Consider the following 20,285-nt stretch of genomic DNA (forward strand, 5'->3'; position numbering starts at 1 on the left):
ACGTTCAGCTGATGGTAATTCCTACGACCTACCCATTACAATGCAGTGCGGCTCAGGATTCTTGAAAAACCCAAAAATACTGAGCGGCACTACAATTGCGCTCGTCACCTTGAGACATATAAGATGTTAAGTCTCATTTACCCAGTAATTTCACTAGCTACGGCGCCCTTCAGACCGAAACACAGTAATGTTTACACAGTACTGCTTCACGTCAGAAATAAGGGCCGTTGTGGTACTCATAATCGAGCCGGCTTCCTGTGCAAAGGAGCCTTCCACTGGTAAAAATTGCGTAAAAGTTACATTTTTAGTTAAATTCAAATACTTTTATTCAAAATAGTATATAATATCACTTATTAAAAGTCAAAAACTACCCATTCCAAAAGGTATGCCTCAGACCTGAGAAGAACGAGTGCAAGAAACTCTGCGGGTTGCTTTTTTTTTTATAAAAATATACAACATCAATATAAAATCGTGTAATAAAATTTATTATTTACTAGCTGACCCGACAGACGTTGTTCTGTTCATAATAAAAAAAACTCTTGCGGATGGAATTTGGAACATCCGTTCATAACTGACCTCTACTCGGTGAAAAGAATATTCCTACCAAATTTCAAGTCTTTATCTCTAATATATTGCTCCAGAGATATCGTGATGAGTGATCTATATACGTCGAAATCTCATATATATATATATATATATATATATATATATATATATATGAGATTAGCTGAGATTAGCCTATAGGCAGTCCCTCAATTACCTATCAATGGTATCATTAAGAAAACCATTTATGTTATACTAACCTTTACCACACAAACGTTTCTTAACAATTATTTTGAATTTGGTAATACATTTGTTTTGAACATCATCTGGGGGCTGTTGTTAAAGTATAAACAACGCCCACAAACGACTTACTAACTCGAATTAGCCGAGTAGTAGGCATTATAAGTTTATGTTTGTTCCTGGTGTTAACATTATGGTTATGACAGTTTATATACATAACATTATCAAGAATATTGAAAGGCAACAAGATGTTTATTTCCTTAAATTTTGCTCTCATTGTTTTTTCCATTATTATTTTTTTTAACTCGACCTTTCTAGAGCACGTTTTCAGGGGGGGTTTTGCGGTTGATATGAGTAAAGATAGTATTGTTGTGGTTGGCATTATTAAGTTAAGCGCCATTTGTTGCCTCTGGTGAGGTATTTTCTGTAGACAGATGGTTTTTGTCTGACAGTGTCCAATTTTGTAACGTAATTTTACGCAAATTTAATGATAAAACTAGTTTAACGTTTTGCTAGAAATTTAAAAGAAAAATAACTGCTGCTTTATTCATGTAGGTAGGTTAAGGAAATGACACTTATGAATGTCAAATTTTCTTCTCTTCTTACATTAACCTCCACTTTGGAAAACGTTGAGCTTTAATGAGATTCCACCTTCGCACGAAACGCCACAAGTTAGGATATCAACCCCACCATCTGGATGTGTGGCGGTCCTCCACAGTGCGGTTTACAAGGAGCTTTCTTCCACGTACTACAAAGCTGTGGAATGAACTTCCTTGTGCGGTGTTTCCGGGACGATACGACATGGGTACCTTCAAAAAAGCGCATACACCTTCCTTAAAGGCCGGCAAAGCTCCAGTGATACCTCTGTTGTTGCAAAAGATTGTGGGCGGCGGTGATCACTTAACAACAGGTGACCCGTACGCTCGTTTGTCCTTCTATTCCATAAAAAAAAAAATCTTCATCGTTTTACAAATCATTTCGACTATAATATATTAGCATGTAAAGTGAAGTAAAAAAAAATATTTAAACGTCAAATACTCAATGCTTTACACGAGTAAGTCAACAAAAGTAAGTGTTAATTAATACGTTAAAACTAGTTTTTTTTTATGACAATAAGGGACGAACGAGCAGGACGTTCAGCTGATGGTTATAAATACGCCCTGCCCATAACAATGCAGTGCCGCTCAGAATTCTTGTAAAATCCAAAAATTCTGAACGGCATTACAATTGCGCTCGTCACATTGAGACATATGATGTTAGTTTTATATGACGAAGTAAACAATGCTCTATCTGACATCGTGTACTAGTTTAGCGCCAATAACTTATTGTTAAATAATCATAAAACCAAATATATTAAATTCACCGCGCCAAATGTCAAAAATGTAGATGCGAATATTTCATTAAATGGAGAGGTGGTAAAACCAGTGATATCTGCTGTATTTCTTGGCATTACTCTTGATTCCAAATTGCAGTGGGGCCCCCATATTGAAGGATTGGCGAATAGGCTTAGTTCTGCAACATATGCGGTTAAGAAAATTAGACGGTTAACTGACATAGATACGGCGAGATTAGTATACTTTAGTTATTTTCATAGTATTATGTCCCATGGTATATTGTTATGGGGCAGTGCGGCCGATATTAATACTATCTTTGTGCTGCAGAAGAGGGCTATTCGCGCGATTTATAACCTAGGTCCTAGAGAATCATTAAGAGAAAAATTTAAAGAAATAAACATTTTGACTGTTGCTTCTCAATACATTTTTGATAATGTTCTGTATGTTCATAAGCACATGAATTCTCTAGAAACTGTGACATTCATAATGTTAACACGAGGAACAAACATAAACTTGTTATGCCTACTACTCGGTTGGGTCGAGTTCGTAAGTCTTTTGTTGGGCGATGTATGTGCTTCTAAAATATGATCCCAGAAAATGTACAAAACAAATGTGTTACGAAAACGAATTGAATTGTTAAAAAACGTTTGTGTGGGAAAGATTATTATAGCATAAATGATTTTCTTAATGACACCACGAACTGGGAATAAAGCGAACACCCTCAGGCTCTTTAATTATATATGTTTATTGTACGATATCACATTGTAATCCATATTTTATTTAAAAAAAAAGCCCGCTTAGTTTCTTGCGCCCATTCTTTTCAGATCTGAGGCAGTCTTTTGAATGGGTGGTAGTTTATGACATTCAATAAGTGATTTTAACATAGGATATGTTGCATAAAAATATTTGAATTTGAATTGAATTTGAAAAAGTCTCATTTGCCCAGTAATTTCGCTAGCTACTTCGCCCTTCAGACCGAAACACAATAATGTTTAAACATTACTGCTTCACGGCAGAAAAAGGCGCCGTTGTGGTACCCATAATCTAGCCGGCATCCTGTAAAAAGCAGCCTCCCACGGGCAGAGCTATTGGGTACAGTAGATGCATCATTCCACACACACCGTAAATAAATAAGAGATGATATGTAGACAGGACCGCAAGGAGAGCATGCCAGTGCTAGAGGAGATGGAGGTGGAACCACACAAGCGAGCCAAGCTTTTGGGTGTGGGCGGCACCAACCTCAAGAGACTGTATCTGGAGACGGGCGTGCAGGTGTGTTTGTAGCAGACAGGAATAATAGTGAAAAATAGAACCACATAAGTGGTACAATCCAAAACACATATAAATGACGAGAAACGACCTGTGAGTGTATAAATACCACTGGACAGGTTGTTCCATATGTTTGACAGCAATTTTTTTGTTCCTATTTGAAGCGCCACTCGCGAGCGTCCAGAGAACTAATTTTGACGTATAATACAAATGGCTGCGAAGGAACGTACGATACTCTTTTTAAAGTATTTTTGCATTTTGGATTAATTTCGTTCGTTTTCCGTGTTATTTATACTTTAAGAGTCAACATAATAAAGCACACTTTTTTTGTAAATAGTTTCCAACATCTATCCATGTTTGCTGAGGTTGTCATCACTAGTTTTAGTACCGCAGACTCTCGCTACATGGCCAACAGCGCCAAAATGGCGAATATCAAACAGGCACAAAAGCACTTTGACAGCCGCCAGTCCAGTGGTATATAGTAGAGGTCAGTGGTTGGGACTGACACATTGCCTTATAACGACCGATATAGCCGAATCGTTAGTGACCCTGTCTACTAAGCTAGAGGTCCCGGGTTCGAATCCCAAATACAATATTTACTTATTTACTAACTAATTACATAATAAATACTTACTAGATTATTATTAACAAATCGACGATAACACAATCACTCAATCTGATCTAGCGACATGGTTATAAAGATTCCTTAGTTTATTTAAGAGTGTTATCTATTATACATAAAAAATTAATACATAAACGGACGTGCATCTACATGCACGTGTTCAATAAAGGCTGACATTTATTGAATACTCTTTTGCTTAGTCATATACTCTTCAGTCTACACTATATTATACCTACTGACCCTGACTACTAAGCTAGAGGTCCCGGGTTCGAATCCCGGTAGGTGCAATCATTTATATGATGAATATGGATGTTTGTTTCCGTGTCATGGATGTTTATATGTATTTATGTATGTTTAAGTAAGTATATTGTATTAAATATATCGTTGTCTTTGTACCCATAGTACAGGCTATGCCTAGTTTGGGACAAGATAATTTGTGTAAGAGTGTGTCAATATTATTATTATTATTATTATTACTTAATAATATTTTAATAATATAATAATAAATGCTGGTGTTTTAATTTCGTTACCGTTGTATTAAATAAATCTATATGCTACAGTCTCTAACAATGTCATTATAAAACCTGCATGCCCTTAAAAGGAATGAGTTTTGTCGATAGTATGTTGATATCATTGGGATATGTAACAGTTCTGGTCTTCTAACTCGTGCGCCTGGGACTCGTAAGCATATGCGATATTCAGTAGATATAAAAGATGATGATGAAAGATGTAGTGGAAGGATGTGGAATTTCTTGCATCTGTCTGTATGGATGTATGTTTTACTTTTAAATTGTAGATGCCTGAGAAAGCACTTCTGTATACGCTCCAGGCGAGTTATGCATGTATTGTAGTTTGGGTTCTAGACTTGTGAGCCGAGATGGCTTCGAACAAAAGTACAATACAAATTTTTTAAAGTTATGTTTTAAATTACTTTCTATGTGCTTCATTCCCTTCGCGACATTCGTTTATATTTGTTCTGATTTTACAGATCAGTCCAATAGATGAAAACAAGTACGCCGTGTTTGCGCCGTCGGAGTGCGCAATGAGCGAAGCACGCACTCGGCTTGCTCGCTGGCTCAGTGCTGAGTCGGTGCCGCAACTGGAGTTTGGTGCCATCTATACCGCCAAGGTATGTTGACTACCTAAGAATCATTGAGAGCACAATTTAAAAAAAAATTAACATCTTGTCTATTGCTTAAACTAAACATGCTTGCGCGACGATTCGCTAAATGCAGTAGGGATGTAAAGACTACCCTATTCAAAGATTACTGCCTAGGCATGTACACCTGTCAGCTGTGGGTAACATTTGCACACAAAGCATTTAGAAGAATAAGGCCGGGTTCCCACTATGCCGGACCGGCAGATTTACCGGCTCGGTAAAATTGCCGGAAGAGCTAATGGCTAAAGAATATATATGAAGCTGTTCACATTATGCCGGATCCGGAAAAAATACCGAGCCCGGCATTTTTACCGAGCGTTTTGTCACTGCGAAGTGCCGGTAAAACCACCGGACCGGAGTTATGTGAACGAATTTGCGCCGGTATCTGTCCCCCGCTCGCGGCGCCCGTGCTCCCCTCAAGTGATTTGGCTCGCATTTTCTGATAAAAGAAGGCGTGTAGCATGGACTTTTAAGCAGAAACTTTATTTACGCTTGTCCAAGAGATACCTGTGCTGTTGGATAAGACCGAAGAAGATCCGGGATCCGGTGTAATGTGAACATTCTGTCCGGTGTCCGGTTTCCGTCAGATCTACCGGTCCGGCATAGTGGGAACAAGGCCTAAGGGTCCAGTATAACGTACAGGGCCCTTATGAATCTTCCGAGATGCTGCAGCGCATCAGGCATGTTGGTGGAGGGTGGGGTCCCTGACTTCTTCGCTGTAATAAAATCGAGAATCGCGACATTTTGGATTCGATTGCGCAGCTCAAAACAAAATCCTCACGGCTATATCTGACGATATCAAGAGTCCTATATATAAAGGATGGATATCTGTTCACATTGAGAATAACAAAAAATAAATTGGACTTGTAATTAATATTATGAATTTTTATATTTTGGACACCATACACCCTAATACAGTGATGGTTTTCTAGTTTTTAAGTCTACTTTTAACTAGAATAAAGAATTAATGTTAACTATGGGACGTAATTGGCCTGAAATAAAAGAATTATTATTATTATTTTCAATATATTCTTGATAATGTTATGTATGTTCATAGGCACATGAGTGAATTTGAAATTAGAAAAAGTTATTCCATACCACACACATAAAAATACAATCTAAATACTTAATATATATTCTTAATCCTAACTTAACTAAATATGTTGTGTGGCAAAAGAAAGGCCCGATGCTCAGCTTGTGCTGTAAACCAATTCTGGCTGCAGCGCTGATTTTCAGCATCTACCTGGTTAACTGTCGGATTGCCAGTAAACAATGAAATTTAAAAAAGAAAAAAACATAAAACACTTCCACGTCTGCCATCTTTAGACGTCGTGTATAGCCGAGTGGTTAGCGATCTACTAAGCTAGAGGACCCGGGTTCGAATCCCGGTAGGTGCAAGCATTTATATGATGAATATGGATGTTTGTTTCCGAGTCATGGATGTTTAAATGTATTTATGTATATTTATATGACTTTATGTATGTTTAAGTAAGTATATTGTATTAAATATATCATTGTCTTGTAACCCATAACACAGGCTATATATGCTTAACTTGGGGCAAGATAATTTGTGTAAAAAGTGTGTCAATATTATTTTATAATATTATTATATCTTTCATATAAAAAATAATTTTGTAAACATATAATATACGTAAAATACTATAAATGTAATAGAACTGAAAATATATATTAATATTAAAGTTGTGTGCAGTGTATCGGTATTTGCTAGAAACTGTCATAACCATAGTGTTAACACCAGGAACAGACACAAACTTATAATGCCTACTACTCGGCTAAGTCGAGTTAGCAAGTCTTTTGTGGGGCGATGTATATGCTTGTACAACAAGATCCTAGAAAATGTTCAAAACAAAAGTATTACGTTATTCAAAAGAATTGTTAAAAAACAGTTTGTGTGGTAAAGGTTACTATAATATAAATGACTTTCTTAATGATACCACAGATTGGGAATGGAGAGCCCGCCCTCAGGCTATTAAATAATGAGTTTAATTGTACATTATTTTATTACTTTGTAAGCATATTTTTTGAGTCATTCGTTATCAACTATCGGTGGTAGTTTTTGAGTTTCAATAAATGATGTCACATCCCATCTATATACATAAAAATGAATTGCTGTTCGTTAGTCTCGCTAAAACTCGAGAACGGCTGGACCGATTTGGCTAATATTGGTCTTGAATTATTTGTGGAAGTCGAGGGAAGGTTTAAGAGGTGAATAAATATGAAAGTGTTCGGAATTAAATAAAAACAATAATTTTGTTTTTCCTTTGATGTGTCCTGTCCCCCGTCGTCCGATATTTGTTTTGTATGGACATATTTTCTATGAGAGAATTTATTGACGCACGGTTTGATAGTTCTGCTGCAAAAAAATTTCATTACAATAACAGGGAGCATATTTTACGAAATAATTCTTGATGTTATGATATATTGCTGACAAATACATAAAAAACATGATTTTATTTATTATATACAGAACAACGTCTGTCGGGTCAACTAGTTTTGAATAAAAATATTTGAATTTGAATTACGTACCACCGAATCTCTTAAGCTATTGTCAAACAGACAGCGAACCGAAAGCGAAGCGAAGCGTTGTCATTTAGTTACGACGACGGTTGTGTTTATTCACAAATAAAATTTGAAAAACAAAATTTAAAATGAACGATGCGGGATTCGAACCCACGACCTCTGGCGTTCTGTGCCGGTGCTCTAACCAACTGAGCTAACCGTTCGAGTACCGCCTCGTTATAAAATTCTGTTTGCTTTGTTCAACTCTAAGGTTATGGTTTCATCTGCAGCATCTACTTTACAGTTGATAAACTGCTCAACCCAATATTTGCTTATTAGGAAATTGACTTGAGATGTCGCTCTTGTAAATCTAAACATTATGTTATGTTTTTTTAAAGTGATAACCGTCACTTCTAGGATTAATACACAAATAAAATTTGAAAAACAAAATTTTATGAACGATGCGGGATTCGAACCCACGACCTCCGGCGGTATTAGAAGGTATTAATAAGAAGGCTCTAATTAGAGGGTTATCACTTTAAAAAAACATAACATATTGTGTTTATTCACAAAACTATTCGATACGTGACCGCCATGATTATTGAAAATCAAGAGTTTCCTAAATAAACTTTCTTAGTAATAAAACAGCGAAACGCAACATACTATCGTCTTCAGAATGCGTTTCGCTCCCCATTTTTTTTTTATGGAATAGGAGGATCAACGAGCGTACGGGTCACCTGTTAAGTGATCACCGCCGCCCACAATCTCTTGCAACACCATAGGAATCACAGAAGCGTTGCCGGCCTTTAAGGAAGGTGTACGCGCTTTTTTTGAAGGTACCCATGTCGTATCGTCCAGGAAACATCGCACAAGGAAGTTCATTCCACAGCTTTGTAGTACGTGGAAGAAAGCTCCTTGAAAACCGCACTGTGGAGGACCGCCACACATCCAGATGGTGGGGATGATATCGTAACTTGTGGCGTGTCGTGCGAACGTGGAATTCGGCGGCAAGAATCAGGTTAAACAGCTCTTCGGAACAAAATCTTTTGAAGATCCGCTGGTGGTGGCAGGGGGTGGCAAATAAACCAATGCTTTGACACGAGTGGCTCCACTTTAGTTCGCATTCCCCATGCTTTCAATTCGATTCGGTTAACACTTATGTTTGACAATAGCTTTTGGGCTCTGTGACCTATAGATGCTTGATTGACGCGCACTTCATAGTAATAGTTTGTGGACTAAAAGATATATTAGGTCGTTGGTGATCTTCTCTCCATCCAGCCTAGTGAGCAGGCGGTCCGAGGTTCGAGTCTCCTTCCGAGACACCCCGCGCCTGTGAGCTACATTTTCGGCCTCCAAGGCCCCCGCCCGGCTTCGCTGTAAAAGCCTTCAGGGCTATCAGCACAGAGGAAGTTTTTAGTCGGTAGGGGGTGTTTACACCCGAGCCCGACATATGGGCCCCGTAAAAAAAAAAGTAATAGTTTGTATTGTAACGACAAGCTTATAGTGCCCCCTACTAGGCTCTGTAAAATAAACAATTCTTTTGCATTCAATGGTGTTAAATTTTACAATAAATTACCAGAAAGTGTATCTGAATTATCAATAAATAAATTTAAATCTTTTATTAAATGCAGACTTATGTCGAGATTACGTAAACGATATTACTTGAATAGTTTTATTATTTAGTTTTACTGAACTGCATAATTTTTAACATATATATTTTTAAACTTTTATGTAATTAGCAAATGTATTTGAATTGTTTTTTTTTGTGATTGAAGTTGACGAGCAATCTGTTGATTTTATGTCAATAAAATATTTTTTTACTTTGACTTTATTTATTTATTAAATTCCGCCAACAAGGTATACACTAATATAAACACAGTATATTACAAAAACAATGACATTCATATGGTGGTAAGTGATGACTCAATTATAGGCGAAAATGAGGAAATAAGAACTATAATATATTATATATCTACGAATACAATCTTAATATAAATTTACACAAAATATTATCGAAAAATAACGATTGAGGTCGTTGAAAGAACCGTTTTAATATATTTTTTAAATTTGTGTAAGTAGTGATCAAATATGTCGACTTTATTGTCGTATTAAAGAGAATCTTTAAATGTCTTCGATATCACTATCAATTTGAATAATATTTAGATAACATTAATAATAATTCGTTTGATTTCAATTCAATTTGATGTGTGTGTCGGCAGGTGGTGGAAGTACGCGACAACGGCGTGTTGGTGACGCTGTACCCTGGCATGTCGCCCGCCCTGTTACACAACACTCAGCTCGATCACAGAAAGGTACCGTACCTATTGATATTTCTAATGATATGAAATCATTTATTGTGTTTTTATGTTTTCCGTTTAGTTCGGCTTCTCCAGCTACATTACACCATGTTTTTAAAGATGAGATTCGAGTGATAATAGATACTCCATTACCACTTAACTTCAACACTTTAATTTCTGTCACTCCAAACTAATTGATGGATTATGATCACATCAACTTCCTCTTGCGACCAAAAAAGAAAACAAACTCTGACAATGATAATTTAATATTGTTTAATTTTTTTTTCCTAACATTTTTGAAGTGAAACTTCTTTAGAATCGTTGTGATTTCAAACCGGATGCAACGGAAAAAACGACAGGTAAGAGACACAAATACAAAAATGTGTAGGATGAAGCCGGCAAAGAATGAGACAGAAATATGCATACTATTGAAGTGAAAACTTTTTTATCATCGCTGTGATTTGAAAGTCGATGAAACGAAAAAGCGACAGTAAAAAGAGCAGTCATATCAATAATTCATAATATTTAACATGGGAGATAATGAGATAGGAAGCATAATACAATGTTTTGGTACCAGGCGATCATAGTTAAAGAAGAGATTGTCTTAAGTATGGCGCGAGTATACCTTAATATATTCTGACTCCAAGCGCACGACGTATTACTACATAGACACCAGGATAACATAATATTATTATATATATTAGTGGTGGTAGGAATGTCTTTCATAGCGGTTGAAATCATGTGTCATCCGAGCAACACGTACCAGGAATTCATATGCAGTTTAGAGGTTCATGCACCATACAGGTTTCACTTCTGACATGTGTACTTTGTACGCACGCAATGTTTTTTTGTTGTGATCTCGATCATACACAATATTATTTTTGCGTGTCACATCGAAGTATATACTTGCTCCTAGTTAATTATTACGTATCTTAGTAGGCTTAGATAAACTTTAAGTTACGCTATTACAAAAAATGGGTTCGACGTAGGCGTAGAAACTCCGCAAGTTAGAACAGTACCGGATCTGGAGCCCTATTACCAAAATCGAAATACGAAGTTTCAGTCGACGGATCATACATTTTCCTTTTACAATAAATAGTGTTTCGGATCCGAAGTTCGCGGTTAGACATTTTGTCTTTCGTTAACCTTTTTTTTTTATGACAATAAGGGACGAGACGCAGGGTGTTCAGCTGTTGGTAATTTATACGTCCTGCCCATTACAATGCAGTGCCGCTCAGAATTCTTGACAAAGTCAAAACTTCTGAGCGGCATTACAATTGCGCTTGTCACGTTGAGACATACGATGTTAAGTATCATTTGCCCAATAATTTCACTAGCTATGGTGCTATTCAGACTGAAACACAATAATGCTTACAACATTACTGCTTCACGGCAGAAATAGGCGCTGTTGTGGTAACCATAATCTAGTCGGCATCCTGTGCAAAGGAGCCTCCCAGGGATCATATTTCAAATGCATATTGGTGAGAAGATGTTTTTTCTTTCAGATACTGCATCCGTCCGCGTTAGGTCTGGAGGTGGGTTCAGAGATCCAGGTGAAATACTTCGGACGAGACCCTGTCTCGGGGCAGGCGCGGCTCTCCAGAAAAGTGATCACTTCTCCACCGCCACCTCATGTAAGGAAACTTGATAAGAGTTAGAGAGTGCCGTGCGGTTTTATGAAGTATATGTTTTCTTGGTTAAAAAAATGTACAAGTATATATCTGGAACAAAAAATAGGTGTTAATTTCTTATTTTCTATTGTTGCTTAATTCTAACCTTTTCATTTTAATTAGTTTTTTTTAATGGAGGAGGTGGACAAAAGAGCGCAAGGGTCACCTGATGTTAAGTGATCACCACCGCCTTAATTCTCTTGTAACATCAGAAGAATCGCAGGAGTGTTGCCTGCCTTTCAGAAAGGTGTACCCACTATTTTGAAGATACCCATGTCGTATCGTCCCAGAAAAGTTATTGTTTGAAAATGGATTGCAGTGCTGCTCAGAATTTTTGGGCTTTTCAAGAATCCTGAGCGGAATGGGCAGGGCGTATCAATCAACATAAGCTGAATGTCCTGCTTGTCTCGTTCCTTATTAACATAAAAAGATGTAGAGATTAATTGGGTATATGCATATAATTTAAGTAATGGAAATACATTAAAACACACTTTATTACCTCAGAATTATGCGTACATCATAATTTAGCAATTATTCATTTCTTTTATAACACGGCAAAATTCTGGGGAAAAAAATTTGTTAAGTGACAATTATTGGTCTGACGATCAAATAAAAGTGTAAAAAAAACAATTACAACCATAGCATATAAAAATGTATTTTGACTTTATATTAGATGTTATAATATTTGTTTTTTTTTTTATAATTTCTTTTTTGTAATTTCAAAATAGTTGCAAATGCTGATGTGAACTATCGAATAAAATCTTAATATGCATGATGCATAATGAAATTGAGTTAATGTTAATAAATAATTATTATTATAAGACTTGAAATATTATATTATACTTACCAATTATAGATTATTCTTGGATATAAAATTAGGGTGATGAAAATGTCTCCTATCTTTCTAATTGTTTGGGCCCTATGCATGCATGTTTCAACAATAATTATTGTTAGTTGTAAGACCTCGCAAGAATGTTTGTATGTTTTTCTTTTGTAAATATTATAGTGTAATAAATTAGTTATTGATTATTTTGGTGTTTTTGTATGCGGTCTACCCAATAGTTTCATATTGCATGTAAGTGTAGTTTTAGAACAAAATAAATTTAAAAAATGAGTGCGATCTATTAATCCTACTAATATTTGTAAGTCTAGATGTATGTTTGAACTTCTTTAACGCAAAATCTACTGAATAGATTTTGATGAAACTTTACAATAATATAGCTTACACACCAGAATAACAAATAGGCTATAATTTATAAAACTATAGTGTGAATTATACAAAATATAAAAGAAGCGTGATTGTTACTAATGAATACAACTAGCGCCATCTCTTATCAACTAGCAAGGAAAGATCAATACAATTTATATGGCAAAACAACGTTTGCCGGGTCAGCTAGTAAGTAATGAATAAAAAAAAAAGTGGCCCATGAGGGGATCGAACCCGCGACCTTCGCGTTATTAGCACGACGCTCTAACCAACTGAGCTAATGGGCCGATGTTGATGTAGTGCAAATAGTCTTATAGTATCTATTTTAAGATATTTTTATGGAAAGATCTGCTTTTTACTTGACCTTTAAGTACACACGCTCTTTATGGTAACCTTCCGGCAGGCAGCCTCAACTGACATGACATCCGTATAATGGTAGGCACCCTAACGGGTCACACGTTACTAAACAAGCACCTAGCTACAATCGGCGTAACAGTCTTAAGTGCAGAGGCTGTCTAGCCGAGGACGAAACGGTCACTCACGTAATCCTGGAATGTGCCCAGGATGGCCAACCAACTGGCAAAAACCTTAACTAATACGAGGTCACTCCAGGAAGTCTGCGAACACCCCAGGAATATTCTGAACTTCTGGAAGGAGCTGGGCTGGTTGGAGTAACTGGCCAATACTGCACACAAAATGGACCCATAGTAGTGGTTTAATTCCGGATACAGTAGCCCCTATACCATACCATACCTTCCTTGAGGCGCGGGATCCACAAATATCCCCATAAATATTTTAAATTTGTACAAGATATAGATAGATTGTGACAGCTATGAAGACGTCGAAAAAATATTGAGGTTGACGGTTACCCTCTATTTTGAGCAATGCACGCACAAAAATACAAAGTTATATACAAATACTCGGGAGTTGTTTAACACTTTGTTAGACGTAGCTTTTCACGCACACTAACGTAATAAACCTGGCCTGTTTTCATTGGTTGTTTAGCAGCAAGAGGCTCTATCGAGACGCATTAATTATGTAAGGAATTTATTATAGCAGTTAACCCTTCTACTACCTTTCGTGATCACGTTTCGGTGGAAAGAACTGAGGATGCATACCGTGGGAGTCTACTCTGGGAGTAGACTGTTCCAAAATGCTTATTTTTTAATGAAAATAAGGGACCAGACGAGCAGGACGTTCAGCTGATGGTAATTGATACGCCCTACCCGTTACAATGCAGTGCCGCTCAGGATTCTTGAAAAGTCCCAATACTTCTGAGCGGCACTACAACTACGCCTTAAGACATAAGATGTTAAGTCTCATTTGCCCAGTAATTTCACTAGCTACGGCGCCCTTTACACCAAACCACAGTAATGCTTACACATTACTGCTTCACGGCAGAAATAGGCTTATTCAAAGAATATTGTGGTTTCATCATATAGACATTTATTTAACGAAATAAGCTCCATGATATCTGATGAAACCCGCTAGCAATGTCAAATAAAAACTGTAAGTATACTAAAATAGTAAGACTTGTAATGGTATAAATTTGGTCACCTACCAAGAACTTTATTTCAGTAGGTACCATTGGCCAAACAAAGTGGTTTTTCATCTTTACATACAAAGTGGTTGTTTCTATATTCTATCTGACATCGTGTACTGGTTTAGCGCTAATAACCTGTTGTTAAATATCAAGAAAACGAAATATATACAATTAACCGTACCAAATGTCAAAAATGTTGATGCAAGTGTTTTGTACGGAGAGGTGATAAAACCGATAGAATCTGCTATATTTCTTGGCATTACTCTGGATTCCAATGAGGATATATGGCAACCATATTGAAGGTGTGACTTAATTCTGCAGCATACGCCGTTAAAAAGATTAGACAATTAACTGACATAGATACGGCGCGACTAGTATACTTTAGTTATTTCCATAGTATTATGTCCTATATTGCTATGGAGCGCTGCAGAAAAGGGGTATTCACGCTATTTATAACGTAGGTCCTAGAGAATCATTGAGAGCAAATTTCAAAGTAATTAACATCTTGACTGTTGCTTCGCAATATATTCTTGATCATGTAATGTATGTTAATAGGTAAATAAGTGAATTTGCTAGAAATTGTCATAACCATAATGTTAACACCAGGTACGTTGAGTCTAAGTCGAGTTAGTAAGTCTTTTGTGGGGCGATGTATATGCTTTTACAACCAGATCCCAGAAAATGTTCAAAACAAAAGTATCACATCATTCAAAAGAATTGTTAAAAACCGTTTGTATGGTAATAATAATAATAATATTGACACACTTTTTACACAAATTATCTAGCCCCAAGTTAAGCATATATAGCCTGTGCTATGGGTTACAAGACAATGCTATATTTAATAATATACTTACTTAAACATACATAAATTCATATAAACATACATAAATACATTTAAACATCCATGACTCGGAAACAAACATCCATATATAAATGCTTGCACCTACCGGGATTCGAACCCGGGACCTCTAGCTTAGTAGGTAGGTTCGCTAACCACTCGGTTGTACATCTCGTCATAACATAAATGACTCTTAATGATAACACAGATTGGGAATGGAGCGACCGCCCTCAGGCTATTAAATAATAAGTTTAATTGTACAATATTACTTTGTAAACATATTTTTTTGATGAAAAGTAAAAGCCCGCTGAGTTTGTTGCATCCATTTTTCTCAGGCCTGAGGCATTCATTTTAGAATGGGTGGAAATATTTTTTGACTTTCAATAAGTGATGTCACATCCTATTTTGAATAAAAATATTTGAATTTGAATCAAACTAACACCAGGTGACCCGTACGCTCGTTTTTCCTCCTATTCCATAAACAAAAACTCCGATAGCGCGACTATCGGAGTTTTTTTTTTCAATAATCACAGATTCCGAAGCAACAATTTATATCATTTTAATTTACCAAAAGAGAACCCCAGAAAAGTGCCCAGGCAGGCCTACTTGCTTCTATAATGGGAGTTAAAGTATGAAATTGTAATAGGTACTTTGAATTGACATAGAACCATCTTGGTTTGAGATTTTTGCGGAAACTTTTTTCACCTGTGAAAAAATTGTGGTGTGTGGTTGTATGTATTCTTCTTTTAAAAAATGTGCAACGACTTTCAGTTGGTTTTTTAGTCAGCTTAAAAAAGAAAGACGGATACTTCGAAAATTCAAGTGATTTTTTAATACGAGTTCCGAGGCGGAACTAACAGGGCAGAAACAGCTCGCAATATCAATGTTGCGTTTGGAGAGGGGACTGCTAATGAACGCACCGTGCTATTTTGGCTTAAACGCTTTCGTGATGGAAACTTTGATTTGAAGAACGAACCTCGTGGAAGATCGCCCACATAGATGAATAACAATGAATTGAAAGAGATGGTGCGAGCGGATCCAAACTACCCAGGAATTAGCGGCATGGCTTAAAGTAACCGTATCTACAATATTGACTAATTTACGTCAATCAATAAAATGATCTGCAGAAAGAAACGCGTGAAAAAACTTGTGTAGCCTTGTTGAATCGATACAGAAATAAAGGAATATTGTATCGAATTGTGACATGCGATGAAAAGTGGATTCTTTACGATAGCCGTAAGCCAAAAATGCAATGGCTGATCCCATGTCAAACGCCGCATTAGTATCCTAAAGCAAAGCTTACTAATAAAAAGCTAATGGTAACTATTTGGTGGTCTCAGCATGGTGTTATTCACTATAGCTTTCCCCGATTTGGTCGAGCACTAATAGCAGATGTCTACTGTGCCGAACTCCGAACAATGACAGCAACACTAGCAGTGAAACAGCCCCGACTCATGAATCGATCTTCGCCACTATTGCTCCATGATAACGCGAGACCTCATGCAGAACGAAAAACCGTTTAAAATCTACAAGGACTGCAATTAGAAACCATTTGTCTCCCTCCGTATTCACCAGATCTTGCTCTAATGTACTACCAATTGTTTCGTGATTTGGACAATTTTCTACGCTATAAAAAGTTTCTTCTTAAACATTTTGTTATATCTATATATAAGAAAGGAGCCTTAACATTAACTGTAAAATATTTTTACCCATAGTTATAAGGAATAATTATATTAAGACTTATTTTGTTGAAAGCTTTCATCGAGGTAACAAAGTACCTACTACCAAAGTATCAGCAACCAGGCTTTTAACGAGTGAGGATAGATTTTTAGCTCCCTCAGTATATGGCGGAAGAAACTTAAATGTTTTATTTACACAGCAAATTTTTTTGTGCCTATTTGAAGCGCCACTCGTGAGCGACCAGAGAACTTTTGATGTTATGTGAGTTTTGACGTAAAATATAATGGCTGCGAAGAAACGTATAATACTCTGTAGTATTTTTGCAATTCTAATTAATTTGGTTCATTTTCCATGTTATTTATACTTGAAGGATCAACGTAGTAAAGTACACATTTCTTTTTTGTAAATAGTTTCCCACTATCTATCGATGTTTGCTGAGGTTGTCATCACTAGTTTTAGTACCGTAGACTCTCGCTACTTGGCCAACAGTAAAATACTAAAATTACACCACACCTTCGCGGATTTCAAGTAACCTTGTTTTCAAAGTACGAATTATGGAATCAACTTCTTAGCAATGTGTTTCCAGGTCGATACCATATTGGTACTTTACGTTACACTCGTCTTAAAGACCGGCAATACCTCTGTGATTCGTGCAGTGCAGAATGAGCGGCGATGATGACCTACTTCCCATCAGGTGTCTCACTAGGGCCCGGCCTCTCTCACTCCCCGTTTAGGTTATCTATAACGTAAGTACGCGCGGCGGCCACATCAACGGGGCCGGTATCGAGTTTACTTAACTCGTTGTTAACCTACTTCACCGGTCCCACCGATCTTTTTAAAATGGAGATAGATAAAAAAATCTAGCATATTAAAGGTCATTGCGATCCAAATTTAAATTTATTAAGCTTTCTAAAGACGCTGAAACAGTCTAATTTAAAGGGATTATTGTTATTATGAAATTACTATTCATAATAGAAGCATGATATCTACCTATTTATTTCCTATATACTAAGTAGGTTTGAGTATGTCGTGGTCTTCTAAAGAAGATTGATTTAAAATTACGATTACATAACTATTTATATTAAAGAAAAAACTGAGTTATTATTTATAAGATGACCTTATTCGTCTAGGTAGGTACAATTTTAGGCAAAGAAGACAACTAGGAGTGGTAGTGCCATGTTGGATCCACACGGACACAACCGAATTGGGCCGGCACGCCCGGAGAAATACCACTTCCCCACTCGAAACCGGCGTGAAATAGCGGCTATGCCGTTGTGTTTCGTCCGGTGAGTGGGGTATCCGGAGGCCTACATCCCCCCTCCCAAATACAAATGGCAGCACAGACTAAAAAGAGACTACTCCAGGACGGTACCAGGCTATGCAGCCCTGGAGAATCCGTCCCTGGGCGTCCACAATTAGGGCCTGTACCTAACAGTGGTTGCCCAGGCTGCCCCGCGTATTCTGGAGGGGGCAAATCTGCGCTGACTCGGAGCAATCAGAGCAGGAGGCTCAAACCACCCTCCTCCACACTCGCTGTGGACTTTTGCAACATCAGGGGGCTTCGATCAAATTTCTTGTCTTTTCTTCGTCCAGTTTCACCTGGAGAAGGCGAAGCCGGCCCTGCTCTTTTTAACCGAGACACAGATATCCTCCCTGGCTGATTCATCTTACCTTTCCTACCCGGGGTATAATATGGAACACTCCTTTATACCACGGGCTGGCGTGTGCGTTTACGTCAGGGAGGATGTCTATTCTCGACGCCTGAGTTTTCTTGAAGGACCAGGACCTATCCATCATCTGGCTGCGTATAGACTGCGATGACCATCCGCGAATCTACGCATGCCTGTATAGGTCCCATAGCGGTAACGCAGAGACTGACCGGCTCCTCGAACACATCCAAATGGCTACAGATTCCGTGTTGGAGCAGATCCCCACTGCAGAGATCGTGTTTATTGGCGATTTTAACGCCCACCACGCCGAATGGCTAGGCTCACGTACCTTCGATCATGCAGGGAGATCTGTTCACGACTTCGCCTAAGCATATGGTCTGACGCAACTGGTTATTGCGCCAACGCGAATCCCAGATGTGCAAGATCATACACCTTCACTGTTGGACCTTCTGTTGACCTCAAATCCGGACGGCTACCTAGTTTCCGTTGACCCTCCTCTGGGATCGTCGGACCACTGCCTGATCCGGAGCACCGTGCCGATCACGCGCCTAACACGGCCCCGCTTCTTAGGCTGTCGCCGAGTGTGGCACTATAGGTCAGCAGAGTGGGACGAGATGCGGTGTTTTTTTGCATCCTACCCGTGGAGGCAGATCTGTTTTTCGCTGGGAGATCCAGATACCGCTGCTGACGCTATTGCTGATGTGGTACTGCAAGGTATGGAACTCTTCATTCCATCCTCCTCTGTGCCTATCGGTGGCAAGTCCCAACCATGGTTTGACTGCTCCTGCAAAATGGTCTCTCTGAAAGTAGGAGTGCTATCAGGCTTGGCTCAATGCGGTGGTATCTAAGGATGTGAATCCCAGCGAACTTAAAAAACACTTCAATCATGCCTCTAGGTCCTTCAAAAGAGTTATTGCTGACGCGAAGTCGAAGCACGTTGGCAGAATTGGCGAGAGACTTGCACGCCTTCCCTCGGGAACTATTGCGTTCTGGTCGCTCGCCAAGGCTGTCCAAGGAAACTTCTGCCAGCCAGCCATTCCGCCACTGCACAGGGATGATGACTCGCTGGCCCATGACGCGAAAGAGAAAGCTGATCTCCTGGGCTCCCTCTTCGCGTCCAACTCGACTCTGGATGACCAAGGTGCACCACCACCGCATATTCCGCGGTGCGATTCATATATGCCGGAGGTAAAAATCCGGCATAGTGCCGTGCTTAAGGCGCTTCTCACCTTGGACATTCACAAATCGAGCGGGCCCGATGGCATTCCCCCGATAGTGCTGCGGACATGTGCTCCGGAACTGGCGCCGGTCCTTACCCGTCTTTTCCGGCTCTCCTACTCATCAGGCGTAGTCCCGAAATTATGGAAGGCGGCTTTAGTGCACCCGATCCCTAAGAAAGGTGTACGCTCAGATCCGTCCAACTACCGCCCCATTGCCAGCAAATGTACCTACTCGAGGTTCAAGTGAGACCTGTCATTTGATGTCAAGTGAAGCATAATTATCTTTTAAAAAACTACAAATATGCCTTATTGTGCCAATATGGACTGTAAAAATATGTCCATTTTAATTAATTGTATTTAAGTATTGTCATGCGATAAGGGTGTAAGTAAGCAAAATGATATGGTTGTGGTAAATATGGACAAGATAGACTACGATGAATTCAAATTAATAGTTTTAATTGTCTCTTAGGTAC

At 38.2% G+C, this 20,285-nt stretch overlaps 1 protein-coding gene and 2 non-coding genes across 4 annotated transcripts in view; 1 reads left to right on the forward strand and 2 right to left on the reverse strand.

Annotated features, from left to right (window-relative positions):
- LOC126964915 (polyribonucleotide nucleotidyltransferase 1, mitochondrial) overlaps positions 1 to 11,724 on the forward strand; it is a 28,302-nt gene extending 16,578 nt beyond the window's left edge. For both annotated transcript variants that reach the window (XM_050808233.1, XM_050808234.1), the window contains 4 exons: positions 3,266 to 3,389; positions 4,997 to 5,137; positions 9,907 to 9,999; positions 11,490 to 11,724. In XM_050808233.1, coding sequence (XP_050664190.1) covers positions 3,266 to 3,389; positions 4,997 to 5,137; positions 9,907 to 9,999; positions 11,490 to 11,642 — 511 coding nt within the window. In that variant the 3' untranslated portion in view covers positions 11,643 to 11,724. The remainder of the gene's footprint in view (positions 1 to 3,265; positions 3,390 to 4,996; positions 5,138 to 9,906; positions 10,000 to 11,489) is intronic.
- On the reverse strand, positions 7,838 to 7,911 carry Trnas-aga (transfer RNA serine (anticodon AGA)). Its single transcript has one exon. It is a non-coding gene; the product is annotated as a tRNA-Ser (tRNA).
- A 1,350-nt stretch (positions 11,725 to 13,074) lies between the features above and the next one.
- Positions 13,075 to 13,148, reverse strand: Trnai-aau (transfer RNA isoleucine (anticodon AAU)). The gene has a single exon. It is a non-coding gene; the product is annotated as a tRNA-Ile (tRNA).
- Positions 13,149 to 20,285: the final 7,137 nt, after the last annotated feature.

This window comes from Leptidea sinapis, chromosome 6, assembly GCF_905404315.1.
Source record: "Leptidea sinapis chromosome 6, ilLepSina1.1, whole genome shotgun sequence".
In the NCBI taxonomy this organism is placed as follows: domain Eukaryota; kingdom Metazoa; phylum Arthropoda; class Insecta; order Lepidoptera; family Pieridae; genus Leptidea; species Leptidea sinapis.